General features: G+C 36.6%; 1 protein-coding gene across 2 annotated transcripts in view; it reads left to right on the forward strand.

Moving 5' to 3' along the window:
* Positions 1–17,786, forward strand: part of Hivep1 (HIVEP zinc finger 1) — a 112,374-nt gene that overhangs the window by 61,978 nt on the left and 32,610 nt on the right. For both annotated transcript variants that reach the window (XM_090356489.1, XM_090356488.1), the window contains exon 3: positions 8,953–9,006. In XM_090356489.1, the coding sequence (XP_090212615.1) occupies positions 8,953–9,006 (54 nt within the window). The remainder of the gene's footprint in view (positions 1–8,952; positions 9,007–17,786) is intronic.

Here is a 17,786-nt window from a genome sequence, read left to right on the forward strand (position 1 = left end):
TCCTTTAAAAATCTGGTAGAAAATGACAGTAAGTCCATTAGACTCTAGGCTTTCCTTTGTTGGGAGACTATATTAAAATGTCAGGCTTACTATTTGCTTATGAGGCCATATATTGTTTAAGTTGTTTACAACCTTTTGGCTCAATTTTCTTAGGTCAGTGAATCTAGAAATTTATCAATATCTAGATTTACAAGCTTGATAGAATATAGATTTTCAAAATATTCCATCCTGATCTTTTGTGTATCCTTGGTATTTTTTCTATGTCTCTTTTTTTATCTTTGATTTTATTAAGTAGGAGTTCTCTTCCTTCCATCTTTTGGTCAGTTTGCATAATTGTTTAACTTTTTGAAGAACCAACTTCCATTGATTCTTTGTGTTAAACAAATCTTCATTTCATGAATTTCCGTTCTAATCTTTATTATTTCTTTCTTCCAACTAATTTAATTTATTCTTGTTTTTTTCTTGGAGGTCAAGAAAGAAAGACCGTTAAGCTATGTAGTTGACATTTGTCTTTGTTTAAATGTAAGTGCTCGTAGCCATAAATTTTCCTCTTAGCACAGCCTCCATTGTATTTCTGAATTCTGGTAGGTTTTATTTTTATTTTCAATAGATTCTGTCCATGAACTTCTGGATTTCCTCCCTTATTTCTTTAATAACTAGCCCTCACATGCCCCAGCAACCATAGCTTCTTCAGTTGCTCAATCCACAGAAACCACTGTTCCTCATACCTTGCAACATGTGCTGATTCGAAATTGAAGCACTCTTCTGTGACTTCTGTGGACAAAATCTAGTCTGATAGTCTTGATTTTTTTTTTAATCTAGTCATTCTTTTCTTTAAACTTTTGTACATGTTCCTTTATGTTGACTCCATCTCTGTACTGTGGCTTATGCCTGTAGTACTCTTACTCAGTCTGAGATCTGAAGAACACAGTTCAAAGCCAGCACAGACAGGAAAATCTGTGAGACTTTTATCTCAAATTAGCCACCAAAATAGGCAGATGTGGAGCTCAAGTGGTAGAGCACTATCCTTGGACAAAATGTTCAGGCATACTGCACACACACACACACACACACACACACACACACACACACACACACACACACACACACACACACACACACACACACACACACACACACACACACACACACACACACACACACACACACACACACACACACACACACACACACACACACACACACACACACACACACACACACACACACACACACACACACACACACCCCAAGTGGGGCCTTCTCCCAAGCCAGTGATTTGTAGTTGGAATATATGTGAATCACCAAAATCACTGGTTAACGCTTTGAAAATTTGTTTGGGACACCAATCTTGGAGTATCTGATTCAGTAAGGTCTTCTAGAACCCTATCGTATAATGGTTTTATAATATTCTATCCATTTATTTAACTACTTCTTACATCTATACATTCAACAAATATTCGTTATATCACAAGTACAATTCCGTTATTTAGTGTTCTTTTTTTTTTATCACCAAACACCACTTCCTCAATAGCATTTGTTTCTCTGTGGTTTTTTTCTTTTCTTTTTTTTTTGGTTGTGAGCCACTGTGCCCAGCTCTCACAGTTCTTTCCCCCCTCCCCGCCCCCCCCAGTCCTGGGCTTGAGCTCAGGGCCTGAGCACTGTCCTTGGATTTTCTCAAGGTTAGAGCTGCCACTTGAGCCTCTGCACCACTTACAGCTTTTTTCTATGTATGTGGTACCGAGGAATTGAACCTGGGTCTTCGTGCATGGCAAGCAAGCACTGTACCACTAGGCCAAACTCCCAGCCCTCCTCTGCTTTCTTAATTCCAGAACTGGATTCTAAAGGATAAATTTCCCATTCAAAGGTTAGAGGTGTTGTTTTTTAAAGATCTTGTGGTCAAATAACTTCACAAAAAATGAGATGGTTGCTTTCTCCAACTGTGGCATGGTTTGAATTGCCAGTTAATTGGCTTTCTACACAGACCTGCTATCTCTTAAACTTATGATCCAAAATCCTTTGATTTCCTGACAAACTCTTTCCTGATTATTTGAATTTCCCCACTCAGGGTTACAGCTGTCCACTCACCACCATGTAGTTTTGTCAGCAGGGATCTTCATGGCCCGCTTCTTTCATCTTTGGTATGTCTGAGACTGGCACAAGGCGCTAATCCATGCATATTTTGTACTAAATGAACCATATGTTACAAGTTAAGTCTTCTATCTATTTATTAGTGCCAATCTTGGGCCTTGAACTCAGGGCCCAAGCAATATCTTTGGACTTTCTCAAATCTAGAGCTCTACCACTTGAGCCACAGCACCACTACTAGCTTTTTTTCTATATATGTGGTACTATTGAATTGAACCCAGGCCTTCATGCATGCTAGACAAGCACTCTACCACTAAGCCAAATTCCTGGCCCCAAGTTAAATCTTTATTGGATATTCAGAGAGTATTTGCATCAACATTCCAGGGTGGAAATTCCTAATCTAAAACCCAAAATGCTCCTAAATTTGAAACTTTTCAACATTTCATATTGTGAAACAGTTTGGATTTTTTTTATTAACCTATTAGGTTCTTATGTTTTAGAAAATATCTTAAGCTGGGAGCTGTGGCTCACGCATATAATCCTAGCTACTGAGGAGGGTGAGATCTGAGGATTGAGATTCAAAGCCAATCTGGACACTAAAGTCCGAGAGCCTCCTATCTCCAATTAACCACCAGAAAGCCAGAAGTGTTACTGTGGCTCAAGGAATAGAGTGGTAGCCTTGAGGTGAAGAGGTCAGGGACAATGCCTAGGCCCAGAGTTCAACTCCCCAAATTGACAAAATAAAATACCTTGAACTTTCCATGTGATCTAAAGCTTTAAATTTAGGAGCTATAGCTACTGTTTTCTTAAAAGATAATTTAGCATATTGATGGCATCTATTTCTGTTTAAATGTATTAAGATATTGATCACTATAAATAATTATTTAGTAATTGAGGAAAATCAAAATGGTAAAGTAAAAAATATTTATGTACTACTCTCAGACATCCCTTTATATATTTTGACTATCTGCTCAATATGCCTGTAGGCGTGCGTGCGTGCGTGCATGCGTGTGTGTGTGTGTGTGTGTGTGTGTGTGTGTATGTGTATGTGTGAACCTCTGCACATAGTACATGTTTACCTTTATGGCACAATATATTTAGAATTAATGCTTTTTTGAGGGTCAATTGTGGAGCTTGAACTCAGGGCCTGAGAGCTGTGTCTGAACATTTTTTGCTCAAGGCTAGTACTCTACCACTTTGGGCTACAGCTACACTTATAGTTTCCTAGTGGTTAATTGGAGACCAGAGTCTTGTGAATTTTCCTGCTCAGGCTGGCTTTGAATCACTATCCTCATATCTCAGCCTCCTCAGTAGCTGGGATGACAACCAAGTACCACCAGCCATCAGCATTCAGCCAATGTTTGCTTTCTTTCTTGATTTCTTTCTTTCTTAATTTCTTTCTTGGTTTCTTTCTTCCTATATTTCTTTCTCTCTTCCTTTCTTTTTAACACAAATATCCTTCATGAAGAAGCATTTAGAAAATATATTTTTGTGATAAATGATACTGTATTGTATGAAAGTATTTAGTTGCTTCTTCAACCAGTCTCCTAATATTTTACAGATAAAATTTCCCTATGTCATTGTTATATTCCCATAACATCTCCTGTGTTAGACTTATGGGAGTGGAGGATCTAGTGTTCTCCTTGTACTACTACTGAATAAGATACAATGCAATGAGGAAAACAAGCATGCAGATGCACTGCAGAACCACCAGCAAGGCTCATTGCTCTGGACAAGAGAAGGGGAACTGGGGGGTGACCAGGCAGGAATATCATCAGGGGTATTGGTTTGTGTCTTTGTCTCAGGGTACTTATTCATCATGTTTGGTTATTGTAATGAAGAATATCTTGTCCTAGCCAGTATTTAGGAGTTTTATTTTTGGATAGATTAATCAAGAATATTTTGGTTGTTATTTAACCATCTTTGTCCCCTCTCTGGTCTTACTGTTACAAATTCTATTGGAGGTTGGACATCCCTAATCCAAATAACCCAAACTATAAGGACTCCAAAATCTCAGACTTTCTGAGCTCAACTATGATGTTGCAGGTGTAAAATTCCATTCCTAATCTCATGGGATGGGCCTTAGTCAGCTCAAGTGTACTAAAAATACTGTAAACAATGACTTTCAGGCTCTGTGTAAAGTATGTGAGGAATATCAATAAAGACTGAATTCAGATTTGGATGAGATCTTTTAGATTTGCTATTCCATTTATGTAAAATCTGAAAACATCTGATAGTTTTAGGACTTTTCAGGGTAAGAGATGTTCAACCTGTAACTTGCTTCTGAATACTAAAATATGCTTTCATTCTTACTTGAGGCCCTACTGGGGATATAGTTTTTGTGACTATGTAAATTCACTTTCTAAGATAGATAGTTAAGTCCATATTTACACAACATTTATGTGTGGTATTAGTTTTCTGGCCCTTTGGTCAGATTTCAGTTATCAGCTAACAAAGTAATTCAGAATTCTGTGTTTACTGTAAAGCAGTTTAGAAAATTCTTTATTCTTTAAAATTTGAAAGGTTCTGATGGTAAAACTATGCCTAGAACCTTAAAAAGGCCTATTGTGAGTAACACTATGCAATCTTCTACATATCATTCATGATAATTATCCTGTTCAGGATACCCTCTTTGAGGATCAATTTAAGTAATTGTGTGTTTTTCTAGAAGTTTTACTCATTCATTACAGTTCTCAGATGTTCTAACCCAAAATTGAGCTTTTGGCTTTTTTTTCCTTCACTTATTTCAGGCAGTGAATTTAGGTCTGAGAACTGTTGGTAGTCTACTCATTTTCAACATTATCCTAAGGTGTCGTCTGTAAAGATGTAGATAGTTCCAGGGGTATTTGAAATATAGAACTTTCTGGTTCATATTGGTTGCTTGTAAAGGTAGGTTATTTACTTGATTGATTTCGTAGATTGGGAATAATCTTCATGGGGAAGAAAGTCGTAAGTGCTTACTAGCACTGGATCTGTTTTTAGACTATGTCATTGTCATATTTGGTGCCATTGAAATAGCCCTGGCAGATTTAAGTGAGAGTAAGGAGGGTGCTTTGTTGTATATCGTGGGGGAGGTAGGTGTTAGGCTTTATTCAGTAGTAAAAATAGTACTCACATATGGTGATTGTTTTCTCCATCAGATGGCACCTCTTTCAGAAAACAAGGATGCCTTTTACAGTGTATTACAGTGTATCTTCTTGGTAACGTTTTATTAATTTGTGTTGTAGGAATGAATGAAGTGATGCACGTGGGTGCCAGACCCAAGGCTGTAGGGTCTAGCAGAGCAGTGAAAGAGAGGTCGACCTGGTAGAATTGAGGTGGACATATATAAACCTTCTGCACACTAAACCTTTCATTCATTTCAGAATACCTCGTTTTTATGAAATTGTTACCTCAGATCATGTGGTGGTGAGTGTGTAATCTTAAGTCTTCTTGTCCTCAGTTTACTCCCTGCCCCTATGGGACAAGTCTTCCATGGAGGAATGTTATTACTGGGTCTGTTACCTTCAGGTTGAGGTGAGATGGGAAGGGTTTGTTCACATTGCTCCTCATGTCATGAGTTTCAAGCTGCAGGTTCTCAGTCCTGCGGTGGGCCCTGAAATTGCTGTTGTTGATAAGGGACATTGATTTTTCATTTTTAATATAGAGAAGGACATAAAAGTAGTGTGGATGAGTTTGTTTCTGAGCTGATTACATACTTAATACTTATATTTGTGTGTATGGAGTAGAATATGAAGATGTGTTTCAAGCTCAGGATTATGGTGAAAAAAATCACAATGCATATTGCCTTAAATATTGGTATATTGTTTTGTATGTACTCATTACGACCATGTAAAGTTGGCCACATTCTCTGAAATTTTGGAGATTGTTTTAAAAACATATCATATTTATCAGGAGAATTATAAATCACAGGATGACTGTAAACAGAACTTGAATAGAAGCAAATGCTTTTATAATGTCTATGATAAACTCTCTAATTGGTGGTTGTGTTCACCTATTGAACTGGAGCTTCAGGTAAAAGCATTTGAATAGATGTTTATTATACACAAATGCAAGAGATATTCCAAACCAGTTGTCACATTTATATACTGTTATATACTGTTATAGTCAATACCATGGTATTACTGAAAAAAATTTAAAACCGAGACCATTATTTTGTTGTCAAATGAAAACCAAGGCCATTTTTCGACATTATTGATGCATTTTCATTGTTTACTGTAAAGGTGATGCACAGAGGGGTTACTGTTACATAAATCAGATAAAAAGTACATGTCCTTTTGGACAATGTCACCCCTTTCCCTGGCTCTCCCCCTGTTTTTTCCTCTTGTTCCCACCTACAAGTTCTATAGTTCATTTTCAGCGTTGTGTTCTCTGAGTATCACTGCCGCCTTTATCAAAGGCATCAAAAGGAAAAGAAAAGAAAAACAGCAACAAAGAATAAAAACCTCTTGTTTCCATTTCCTATAGTTCATTTTGATAAATTTTATTTTATATGATCAAATGCACGTAGCTATTGGCCATTTTTATCATGATTTCTGTTATAATGGCTACAGAATGTGGCCAACTTTAGCATAACGATAGCGTTGTTTCCTTACGTATTTGTTAACTCCTGAGCTTTTGTTGCTTTTAACCGCAATCCATCCTATTAATACAAAGCTGCTGTTATTATAAATATCAGTGTGCATAAAGCACACCTAATACTACACCTAATACTACTATAAATATATATTATGTGCATATTTATTATTTATGATTAAGTTTGGATGTACTGTTAGCAATAACAGTGGTTGGTAATAAAACTACTTTTAAAGTATTTCTCAAGGACTATATATTTAAGTCCTACGATTCATTTATTTACAATTTGAATATCTACAATACACTTAATGGTTTTTATTTTCTTAAGAAGCAGCCCATTACTTACATTCATGTAGTTTCTATTCACACCTTACCTCTTTCTTTCTTTGGGGAAAAAAAAATTCCCGCTGAATCCTAGGGACATTTCTGTACTTTTTTTCATGATTCCTAATTTTATTTATTTTTAACTGGTACATAAAATTATATGTGTACTGGCCACTTACATTTCAGTAAGTGTTTGCATTATGTAAAGTTTAAATCAGGATAAAACAATCTCCTTCAATAGTTACAGTCTCTTGATGGTAAAAATTCAAATCCATCTTTGGTCCCTTTCTTCTTGGTGCCTGGAATGGAGCCTTGGGCCCTATGCTCACTAAGCTCTCATGGTGCCATCATTTTGTGTTCCCAGTCCCTGGCCTCTGTATTTCATATGAATTTGAAAGGCCCACAACGGGTGTTGCCTTTGATTTATTTAGAGTAGGATGCTTCATTGGAACTTGAATCTTCCCTGGCTAGTGGTAGTAAGTTTAACTGTACTGGGGACAATTTCCAGGACCAAATGGCAAATACCGGAAGGCAGAGGTTAATAGTGTATATGACTGAGGAAACATCTAAACAGTTGCTTGCATTGGACATCTGACATATAAGGTCATCTGCAATAGTATATGCACCAAATGTTATTTGTTCAGTTGTGCTACCCTGGGGATTTTCTGCTTTTCATCACCCTAATAAATGTTCAATATAGTTTGTTAAAGTTGAAATTGATTACTGTTATCACACACACTTATAGCATATATCCACAAAATTACATATATATTATAAATTTATATATATGCCTGTGTGTATATGTTAAAAAGTCAAGCTAATTGCTACTGTAATAGAACATGGGCATATTTACAAAATCCAGTTGTGCCTAAAGCCACAGACTGAAGCACAGCCTCCTTTTCCCACCCACTTCCAGGACATCTCACCCAGCCTTGGTTTTGCTTCTGGTTTACACCAGGTCTTCACAGCTGTGTGCAGCAGCAGCTGTTCTGCAGGCAGTTGATATATTGTCTCACCGATGCCATAATTTGCATTATCACTTCAAAGATGCTCTGTGCTGTTACCAAGGGACAGACCTTATTTCTGCCCTGCTATTCTACAGCTCATCATTCCTGTGTTTTTTCCATCTATTTCTGTCTCCCAAGTTTGCCTGACATTTTTAGTAGTAGTTTATTCATTTCTGTTACTGTAATGAAATGCCTCAGATGGGTACTTCTTGAAGGAAGGCAGTTTATTTAACCCAAAGTTTTTGAGGTCAGTAGGCTGCATTACCACCTGGTGGATGACACCAGGGCAGGGTCACGTGAAAGAAAGTGATCACATGGCAATACCAGTGCTGGCAAGTGGCCAGTTTTTTCTTATAACACCTTTATTGCAGAAACAAACTAGAGTCCCAGGAAAACAACTTTAATCCCTTCTGGGGATAGTGTCTCCAGTAATCTCTGGATTGCATTAGTTTCCCCCTTCCCTAGCATTTGCTAGTTTCCTTCACCTCTCAGCACTGCTTTAGTGGGGACTTGGCTTACTTTAGTTGAACCTTGTAGGATACCCTCAAATAATATCTAAATCATGGTACCCTCTGAGCTTGTCGCTAATCTAGGAAGCATTTGTTATATGTCTAAAAAAATTGTCTTTGAATATTTCACTTGTAAGAAACACAGTACTTTTTGGCATTCTTAGACCACGGGACATTTATAAATATAATTCTGAATTTAAAGTATTAATTATTCGCATCATGGAAACATTTGTCAAGATTGATCCTTGTAGCTAAGAAGTTATTAAAATTATCTATTTAAAGGGGAATATATCCTTATTTCAACTACTTACACAGATTTGTTTCATGAATGTGTTCATACAATGAACATTTTCTATGACATCTGTCACTACTTATGAAGGAGTTGTGTGTACTATATTCTTGATTTGTAATGACTTGTTGCTTTATAATTTTTTTCTCTTTTTCCTTAGATAAAATTGAAGAAGCACAAAAAGAACTTAATGGGGCAGAAGTTTCTAAAAAAGGTAACTTAAAATCAATTCCGCTATAGATTTTATTCTTGTAAGAGGGGTCCATGTCAGTAGCTCATAATTGTAGCCTAACATAATCAATGTAAGCATATCATAAAATTAGAAATTGGTAATTTCTAATTACCTTAGACTAAATGGTACTTCCGTTTTATGAAGTATGCTTCATGAAATATTTTAGCCAAAGAGCATACTAATAAGCTCACATGCTGCTGGCCAGGGTGGGAAAACTGCTGCAGCTGGCTGGAAGGTCCTATCTGACAGTCTGCTTATAGCAGTCCAGTATGCTACAGAGCATGGTGTTGTATCACATTCCTGGGCCCTCAGATGCTAACAGTGTTTTCCATAAAAACACCTACAAAAGCCAGAGCAATAACAAGCAGTGAGAAGAACTGTTGAATAAGTTGCATGAAATCTGTGTTTGGGGATAGTATGCAGTTTTCATAAAAATGGTCATTATTTCAGTTGATGGTGATGACTGATTGTTAAATACTAAAAAGAACTTATAATGTAGCATGTAGAATATCATCTTGATTTCTTTAAGTCAGGTATATACCCACATATGAGTGTGTGCCTACACGTTCGTATGCATACATGGAACTGCACGTAATTCGACAGGATTTAAATGCTGATGTGTTTATAAGACTAGAGGCAAAGCAGTTGTTTTGGTTTGTATTGACTCCCTAATTTTGCAGTGGTCATATATTTTGAAAAAATTTAAAACATAATAGGCAAAATTTGGATGCAGACCACCGTGGAGTAGGCAGGCAGTGAATGGTGGATGGTTCGGGGTCTGTTAGCAAGCAGAATGCTCTATAAACTGATGGGGGCGAGTTCTCATTTAGTGTTTATGATCTGTTAATTTTCCTTGTTATTTCTTCTATTCATAGTGAACATTGAATAATAATTTAGTTAAAGAAAATTCCAGTGAAGATTGTTTTCCCTGAATTTATTTTTCTAGTCTGGTTACTGTGTTTAGGGGAAATAAATTCTTGCGATCCCAGGTCTCACTCAGTGGATAGACTCCACATTTGCTTGGAGTTGGTGTTCATATTTGTGCAATGATGCATACTATAGAGTACTAAAGTCTCTCCCTCCCACCCTGCTTCCTGTACAAGCTGACCCTTCAGGAACATTGCAATAGCAACACTATAGAAAAGCTGGTGGTGTTGCCATGATACTCCATAGTAAAGCTGCCTGAGCACCCTCTCCCAACTTTTCCAAACTGGCAGTGCCTTGAGGCTTGAAGAGACTGGGCCTGCAGAGCCTTTGCTTCTTACACTTCCATTGTTGCAGCTCTTTCACATCTAGTAGGGTTTAGAGCTGCCTCAAGTAGCAGAATAAATGTAGCCTGTCTCTTTTCTTTTCTTTTCTTTTCTTTTCTTTTCTTTTCTTTTCTTTCTTTCTTTCTTTCTTTCTTTCTTTCTTTCTTTCTTTCTTTCTTTCTTTCTTTCTTTCTTTCCTTTCTTTCTTACCTCAGTGGTGTAGAAAGTTTTCACAAAAGTGAACAAAATGCCTGATAGGAAGGAGGAAATGGAACAAAGGTTCTAGAGAAAGACCTTGGGTAATGAGCTTCGACATAATTGAGTGGGCTCCAGTTGGCAGGCTCAGACGGAGGGTGAATACCAAGTGAACATTGTTCTCAGCCTGTCACTGCAGAGAATTAGTCTTTGGCTTTTGTTTTTAACACAGAAGCTCTAGGCAAGTTAAAAATAAAACAGTTTTTCTTCCAGGTATAAGTAAGGAATAATATCAATTCCTCTTTCTCAACACAAGGAAAAAGTCTTTGAATAAAAGAAGGATTGAGATTTCTGAAATCTTTTTTTAACCAAGTGACCTATTTTTCTTAAAGGAACCTCATTTCATCCACTTAAGAATGAGTGTGTAATGGAAATGCCAGCTCATTTGTTGTTTTTTTAGCATGCTGAGTCATCCACTATGGCTGGTGTTTTCTATTTCTTGCATTTTTTGGGAATATTCTTTACCATGAAAGTTTGAGTGCATCTGTTTGTGTTTTTGGCTTAATGCTGCAAATGATTATAAGGCTTTGTTTCCATTGGAGATTTTTATGGTCCTTAAATTTAGTGGAGGCTCTCTGTCTCCATATCTTTTTTTGTAGTTATTAGGACAAGTAATGGCTTTAGTCTCAAAAATATCTACCATATCAGTAGGCTCTTAAAAAAGTAAAACATTTGTTCATTGATAGATTAAAAGACATTTTCCCTATTAACATTACAAAGATAAATCTGCTTAGTATCATATACTAGCATTGAAATTGACTTTGCTAGTCATACAAAATATGATAAAGAAGTGCACTGAGTTCCATTAATGAACCTATTTTAACCTTTTCCTCTGCTTATGAATGAAAATCAGACAACTTTAATTCAATTTATTTTTATTTTAATCATTCCAGGGTGAGACTGAAGCATGCATGTTCACACAATTCTCCACAGTTCTATTGTGTTCTCTTATAGTGCTGTTTACTTATTCTTAACATTCTCTGTGTTCGACACCATTTTTTAAAATTATTGAGCAAGATCTAACTATGTTCGTGATTGTCATAGACATAGTATTAGAATATGAGTAAAATAAACTGGATAGAAATAAATAGATCTTTTAAGAGACCTACAGGTATTTGAGTAAGCTTTGGTTTTCTTTGTTTTAATATATCATAATGATTGACACTTATATTAATACATATAACACATTGATGTATAAAGCATCAAAATAATGTAATCTTGGATGCCAACATCCCATTTAAATGCTGAAAAATTGCCAATGCTATTCTACCAAGCAAATGATTATTTCAGTTTCTTCCTAACATTTCCTCAGATCGGCCATTTACTGTCCTCAGTTGCAGTGCATTTTAAAGCTAATTATGCTGCATAATAACTATGCCTGAACAAAGTGGGTTATTTTTTGTGGTTTGTTTTGTCTGTGTCTGAATTTTGAAAAGGGAAAGATGTCATATGTACTCTTCCCTAGGGATTCCCACACAGCCTTGTTCTGAGATCTCTCATTCCATCAAAACTCCTTTCCATTGTGAAGGTTGTAATAAGTGGATCTACCTTTTTTGTTCTCTTCTTAATCCTATTAACTTGCCATATATAAAGTGACTTATTTAATGTTTATTATTACACAGTATAAACAAAGTATGTAACAAAGTATAATTATATACAGCTGTATATGATAATGTAAATCAGCAAGTTACTAATACTCTGAAGGACTGCCTTCTATTATTTCTAGATCTTTTGTTTTGGTTGGTTGTGGGGCTTGGGCCTGAGCCTGGCCCTGGGTGCTGTCCCTGAGCTCTTTAGCTCAGGACTAGAGCTCTACCACTTTGAACCACAGTGCCACTTCTGCTTTTCTGGTGGCTAATTGCAGATAAGAGTCTCATGAACTTTCATGCCCTGGCTGGCTTTGAACCTTGATTCTCAGATCTTAGCCTTGTAAGAAGTTAGAATTACAGATGTGAGCCACCAGCATGCAGCTTCTGATCTCTAGTTTTTAGAATCAGTCTTCTTAAATTTTATAGAATATAGTTAGGATTAGAGTGGGCACACTGACCAACTTGACAGATTTTAGGTTTCCTTTACATAAAGAAATAGTTTTTGTAAATTTAATTTTATTGTCAAGGTCATGTACAGAGGGGTAACAGTTGTATATGTAAGGTAGTGAGTACATTTCTTGTTGAACATTGTTTCCCCCTCCCATGTTTTTCTCTCACTTTCCTGCCCCTCACCCCCCCCCACCCACATCATAAAGTTCACTTCTAACCTAGTGTCTTCTGAACATCACTGTTGCATTGGCTCATCCTTTGTCTTGCCACTTTGTTCTGACTTTTAGGAGGAGGTGGAGGGTATTTAGTGGTATGTGTGCATAATTGCGCCTCACTGCTTTCTCTTGTTTTGGCGGAGATTTGTATGTTTTACCTTCCTTTATTTTACCTTTAAATTATTATTGTAAGGAGATGTATAGAAGGGCTACAGTTATAGAAATCAGGCAGTGAGTCATTTCTTTTTTTTTTTTTTTTTTGAGTCATTTCTTTTTGACATCATCACCCCTCCCCTCGCTTCCTCTCAGTTTTCCCTTCTGTCGCCCACCCCAAGTTGTGTAGGTCATTTTCAGCCTAGTATCTAGTGACTAGCACTGCTGCCTTTGTTGCACTTTTTTCACTGTGCCAGCTTCTCATATTTAATATGCTCCTAAATCCTTTATAGTTTTATAAACATTTGTTTTTATTAGACTTTTAATATTTTGTTTCCTTTAGGCTTACTTTGTTATTCAAATTTTTAAATGAAAAATGGACTCAGTCATTCGTAAATCTTCATTCTTTTCTATTGGAAGCACTAAAGCTCTTGATTTTTTTTTTAATCCAAGTATTTTTTTAGTTATACCATATATAACTTAATATTTGCTTTTGAATGTAGGTTGACTAGTTACCTTTGTTTTGTATCTGTTGTGACTATTTGTGTCTCTTCACCTCTGAGATTCTAACAATGCTTGTCTTGAAAATCTACCACTGAGATTGGGATTCTTTTGCCTCCTGTTACTCCCTTTTGTGTTGTTTCTTCAGACTTACCCTTTTTTTCACTACCCCTTTTAATTGTTCTAATTTGAATTTACATTTGTGCAGCAGGTTCTGAGTTTTATTGTTTTTTTTTTTTCTGTTTGTTTTATTTATTTTTTTGCTAGTCGTTGGGCTTGAACTCCGGGCCTGGGCACTGTTCTTAAGATTCTTTTGCTCATGGCTAGCATTCTACCAATTAAGCCATAGTGCTACTTCTGTTTTTTTCTGTTTATGTGGTACTGAGAGGTCAAACCCAGGGCTTTATGCATGCTAAGCAAGCACTCTACCACTAAGCCACATTTTCAGCCTCAAGGCCTCCCACTCACCTAGTGTCCTACTACTTGAGTCACATCTCTAGCCTGGCCTTTCTGCTTATGTTAGAGTCTTGTGGACTCTTTAACAATTGGTTATTTATATTACATTTCTTTTTATACTTGTAGTTCTCCTTTGGTTTTTTTAGAATTCTTATCTTTGGGCAAAATTAGTACACTAATTTTAAAATTTTTGTATATTCCAAAATCTTGGACCTCTAAGTATAGTTAGGGTAACTATAGTGTAAAATTTCTTTCTTAGATGACTAGTTATCTTTGGATATTTGTTGTACATTTTATTTCAAAGACTATCGAACTGTTTTAAAGACTAAATTTAAATCTTCACTCAAAGAAAATTTTCCTTTTCCTCTGCCAGTAGTCTTTTAAAAGTAGCCATCTAAGATCATCTGAATCAAGTCTGTGTGGCCTGTGACTCCAAGCCCCGTGTAATTGTGTAGTCGTTCATGCCAAGCTTGGTCTAAATGCCTCTTTCCCTTTTTACCCGGGTAAAGCCTATTGTGCAGCCAGAGGCACCATGCAGGGTTTCATGCGAACCTCATACTCCCTGTGTCCTGGGTTCCACCGTTTTTCCTTTAGTTGTCAACCTGCTCTGACGTTTTGTCCTCTCTAAGCACAGGAAATCCCTCCTTTGACAACAGGAGCCCAAAGACTTCAACTTTTTGAGCTTTTTGTCCAACTACTTTTCAGTAACTTTTCAGGGAGACTCTACCATGTAAGCCACACAACTCTATTTGTGCTTTTTGTTTTAAATGGTAAAATGGAGCTAAGAATACCACAGTTTCTGCCTGGGCTGACTTTGAATTGTGATTCTCAGATCTCAGCTTCTTAAGTAGTTGTACTTATTTTTCTCAGGTTTACACACACACACACACACACACACACACACACACACACACACACACACACGTGTTCAGATAGCTTTTATTTTGTTTGCTTCTTTTGCTTTGAAAGTATGTTTTCAGCCCAAGCAGAATGAGCTAAGTGCTAATCCAGTTTTCTAGATTGTTTTTACATTGACTCTTTGCACTTATATTGGAATGTGATACTTATGATATGTTTTAAAAAAACCATTTCACTGGACTGGGAGCGTAGCTAGTAATAGAGTGCTAGCCATGAGCAAAAAAAGTGTCCAAGGACAGTGTCCAGGCCCTGAGTTCAAGCCCCAGGACTGCCTTCCCCCCCAAAAAAAAATCATTTCATGTATAAAACGTGAATCACATATTTAAATAAACTGAGATCCTTTCACCTACATCTTGAGATGTGACACTTTTTCATATACTAAATCATTTAACTGTTGATCTGAGTAGTTGAGAAAATACTTTTTAGTCATTTGATATATTTTCATGAAGTTGCCTTTAAATATTGTTTTAGACTTTATATTGATTTAAATTGCTTATTCTCACAAATAGAAAATTTGAGTAAGGCAAAAACTCCAAAAAGCAAAATTGAAATTGTCATTGATATAAATATTATAAAATGTAGAAGCTTGAGAAGAATGTAGTTGACATCTTTAGCATTCTTTACAGGAGCATGGTGTGTCTCATCATTTTGTAAGCCTTCTTTATTTTTGAACATACTGAAAACCTTTTCAGTTTCTTCATGTTTTAATCTTTTGTGCTACCTTTATTGCTAGGAATTTTTGTTTCTATTTCTGTGATGAGTAGGTTTTCACTGTGCCTTTTAATTATTTTGCTGTAATGGAAAAGCTGTGGTGAGGTCTTGTTAGGTGTTAGATTCTCAATTATTCTTGTTTTTTCAGGAGATGATGGTTCCTTCTTGTCTCCGTTATAAAAATCCTGTAACCACATTGACCTAATGGCCTAGAAAAATGATACTAAAAAGTGATGGTTTCCTTCAGGAGTCATCTTGTCCCAGACACCAGAGATTGTGCTAGTGTTGTAGTGTTGCGTGTAATAGTTTTCTATTTTCCTAATTGCATTTTGGTTTTTAAATCTTTTTAGAACTTTCTTCTATTATTGCTTTTTTCAGAGTTTATGTGTAGGTATGTAGATACAAATTAAAGTTTCTACATTTCGGTGCAGGTCTGCTTTGGTGAATACTCTCAGTATTTTTTTTTTCAGAAAAAGTTTGGTATTTATTTATTTCATTTTTTCAGGGGATGTCCTAATAATTGACTTTTAATTTTTTTTGGAAGGCTAAATTATTTCTTAAATAATTTAAGAACTTCCCCATTTCAGTCGAGTGAAAATGGCATGGGGAGAAGAGGAGAGGGTTCTCTATCAGTAGGATACAAGTGGGAAATGGAGGGGTGGGATAAAATTGCGAACCCTGCACTTTTTTTGTACTTTTTTTTTTTTTTTTTTTTTTTTTTTTTTTTTTTTTTTGCTAGTCCTGGGCTTGAGCTCAGGGCCTGACCACTGTCCTTGGATTTTCTCAAGGCTAGAACCCTACCACTTGAGCCACAGTACCACTTCTGGCTTTTTCTATGTATGTGGTTCCAAGGAATTGAACCTGAGTCTTTGTGCATGCTAGGCAAGCACTAGGCCAAACTCCTGGCCCCAACTCTGTACTTTTGCTGTGATCTTTTAATTGTAGGTCAGAAGAGAGGGAATAAATTGAATGTGGCTTTTTGTTTTGTCTAACTGCCTAATTGCATTTTCTTCTGCTTTGTATTCAAGAGCTTCAAGCTTCATGAATATGTTTCCAGCTATATCTCCTATTCCACTAATATATGTATAACAAGGCTCACCTAATGTTTTCTGTGCATGTCTTGTGCATTTTTTCTGTACACCTGTTCATGATCTTTCAAAACTTTTTTGTTATCTTTAAAATATCTTGACTAATGCATCTTGACTGTCACCTCTTTTACCCATCTGTCTTTTTGGCTCTTGTACTTCTTCCACCTTCCTCACTCCTTCCCCTTGTCTGAGATGTGTTTGATCATTGGACCTCATGGTACTTTGCTCAAGATAGTGATATCCTTGTTGTCCCCATTACTACCTAACCCAGTGACCTTTCTTTTTAAATGCAGCTACATTTCAGGCCTGGATACAGGTTTTAACAGTAGGGGCCATATCTTCATCTTCAAAATTCCCCAAACTCTAAATTCATGGGCATCTCACTTACATTGGATCTTCTCAGTTCCTTCTTTGTTCCCATGTCCATCTCACCTTTAAATGTAGCTAACCAGACTTCTGATGTCAGAACTCTTTTCTCTCCTTAGTGTACATACTCTTTTTGGCTGATCCGTTATTTACCTTTATAAAACAATTCTCACTGTGTCTTTCCAGAACTCTACCTCTCCCCAAATCCCATACACTATGTAGGGAAAGAAAATATACATGCACATACACTTCATGCATCATTACTTTTAGCTTGCTATGTAATCTTGGTAGCTATTTTAAATGGTTCTATAGTGGTATCTTAAGTGGCTATTCCATAATTAGCATAACCATTTTTTTTTCTATTGGAGTTACTTGTGTTGGACTTCCAACTACAGTTTACAATTCTACACATGTTGATTGAGTTTGAAGTTTAGTGGGATGGAGAGTGAAGGGACATTTTTCCCTACCCAATTAACTCAGAACTGCCCCATGAAGAGAAGACGACTCAGCAGAAACAGTGGCTGATTTTCATAGACTTTATGATTTTGAACCAGTTAAGCAGCCCACTGTCACTACTGGAGTTCTGAGTAGCTTGTTAACTGTGGCACAAATGGCCAGAAAGGCCTCCTAAATGTACTCCTCCCTGCCCTTTAACCTCTTGATTGGTTGGCTCTCTGACCCAACCAGTTCTCTGTAGAGAGGACAGGTGGTCTTCTTGTGTCCCTAAGGCCCAGAAATAGGCTAAGGATTTTCAAACTGGATCTGTGTAAATATGAGGAAGAGAGTGATTGTCCATCGAAGCTGGCTTTT

This window comes from Megascapheus bottae, chromosome 22, assembly GCF_031878675.1.
Source record: "Megascapheus bottae isolate mThoBot1 chromosome 22, mThoBot2.hap1, whole genome shotgun sequence".
Taxonomy (NCBI): domain Eukaryota; kingdom Metazoa; phylum Chordata; class Mammalia; order Rodentia; family Geomyidae; genus Megascapheus; species Megascapheus bottae.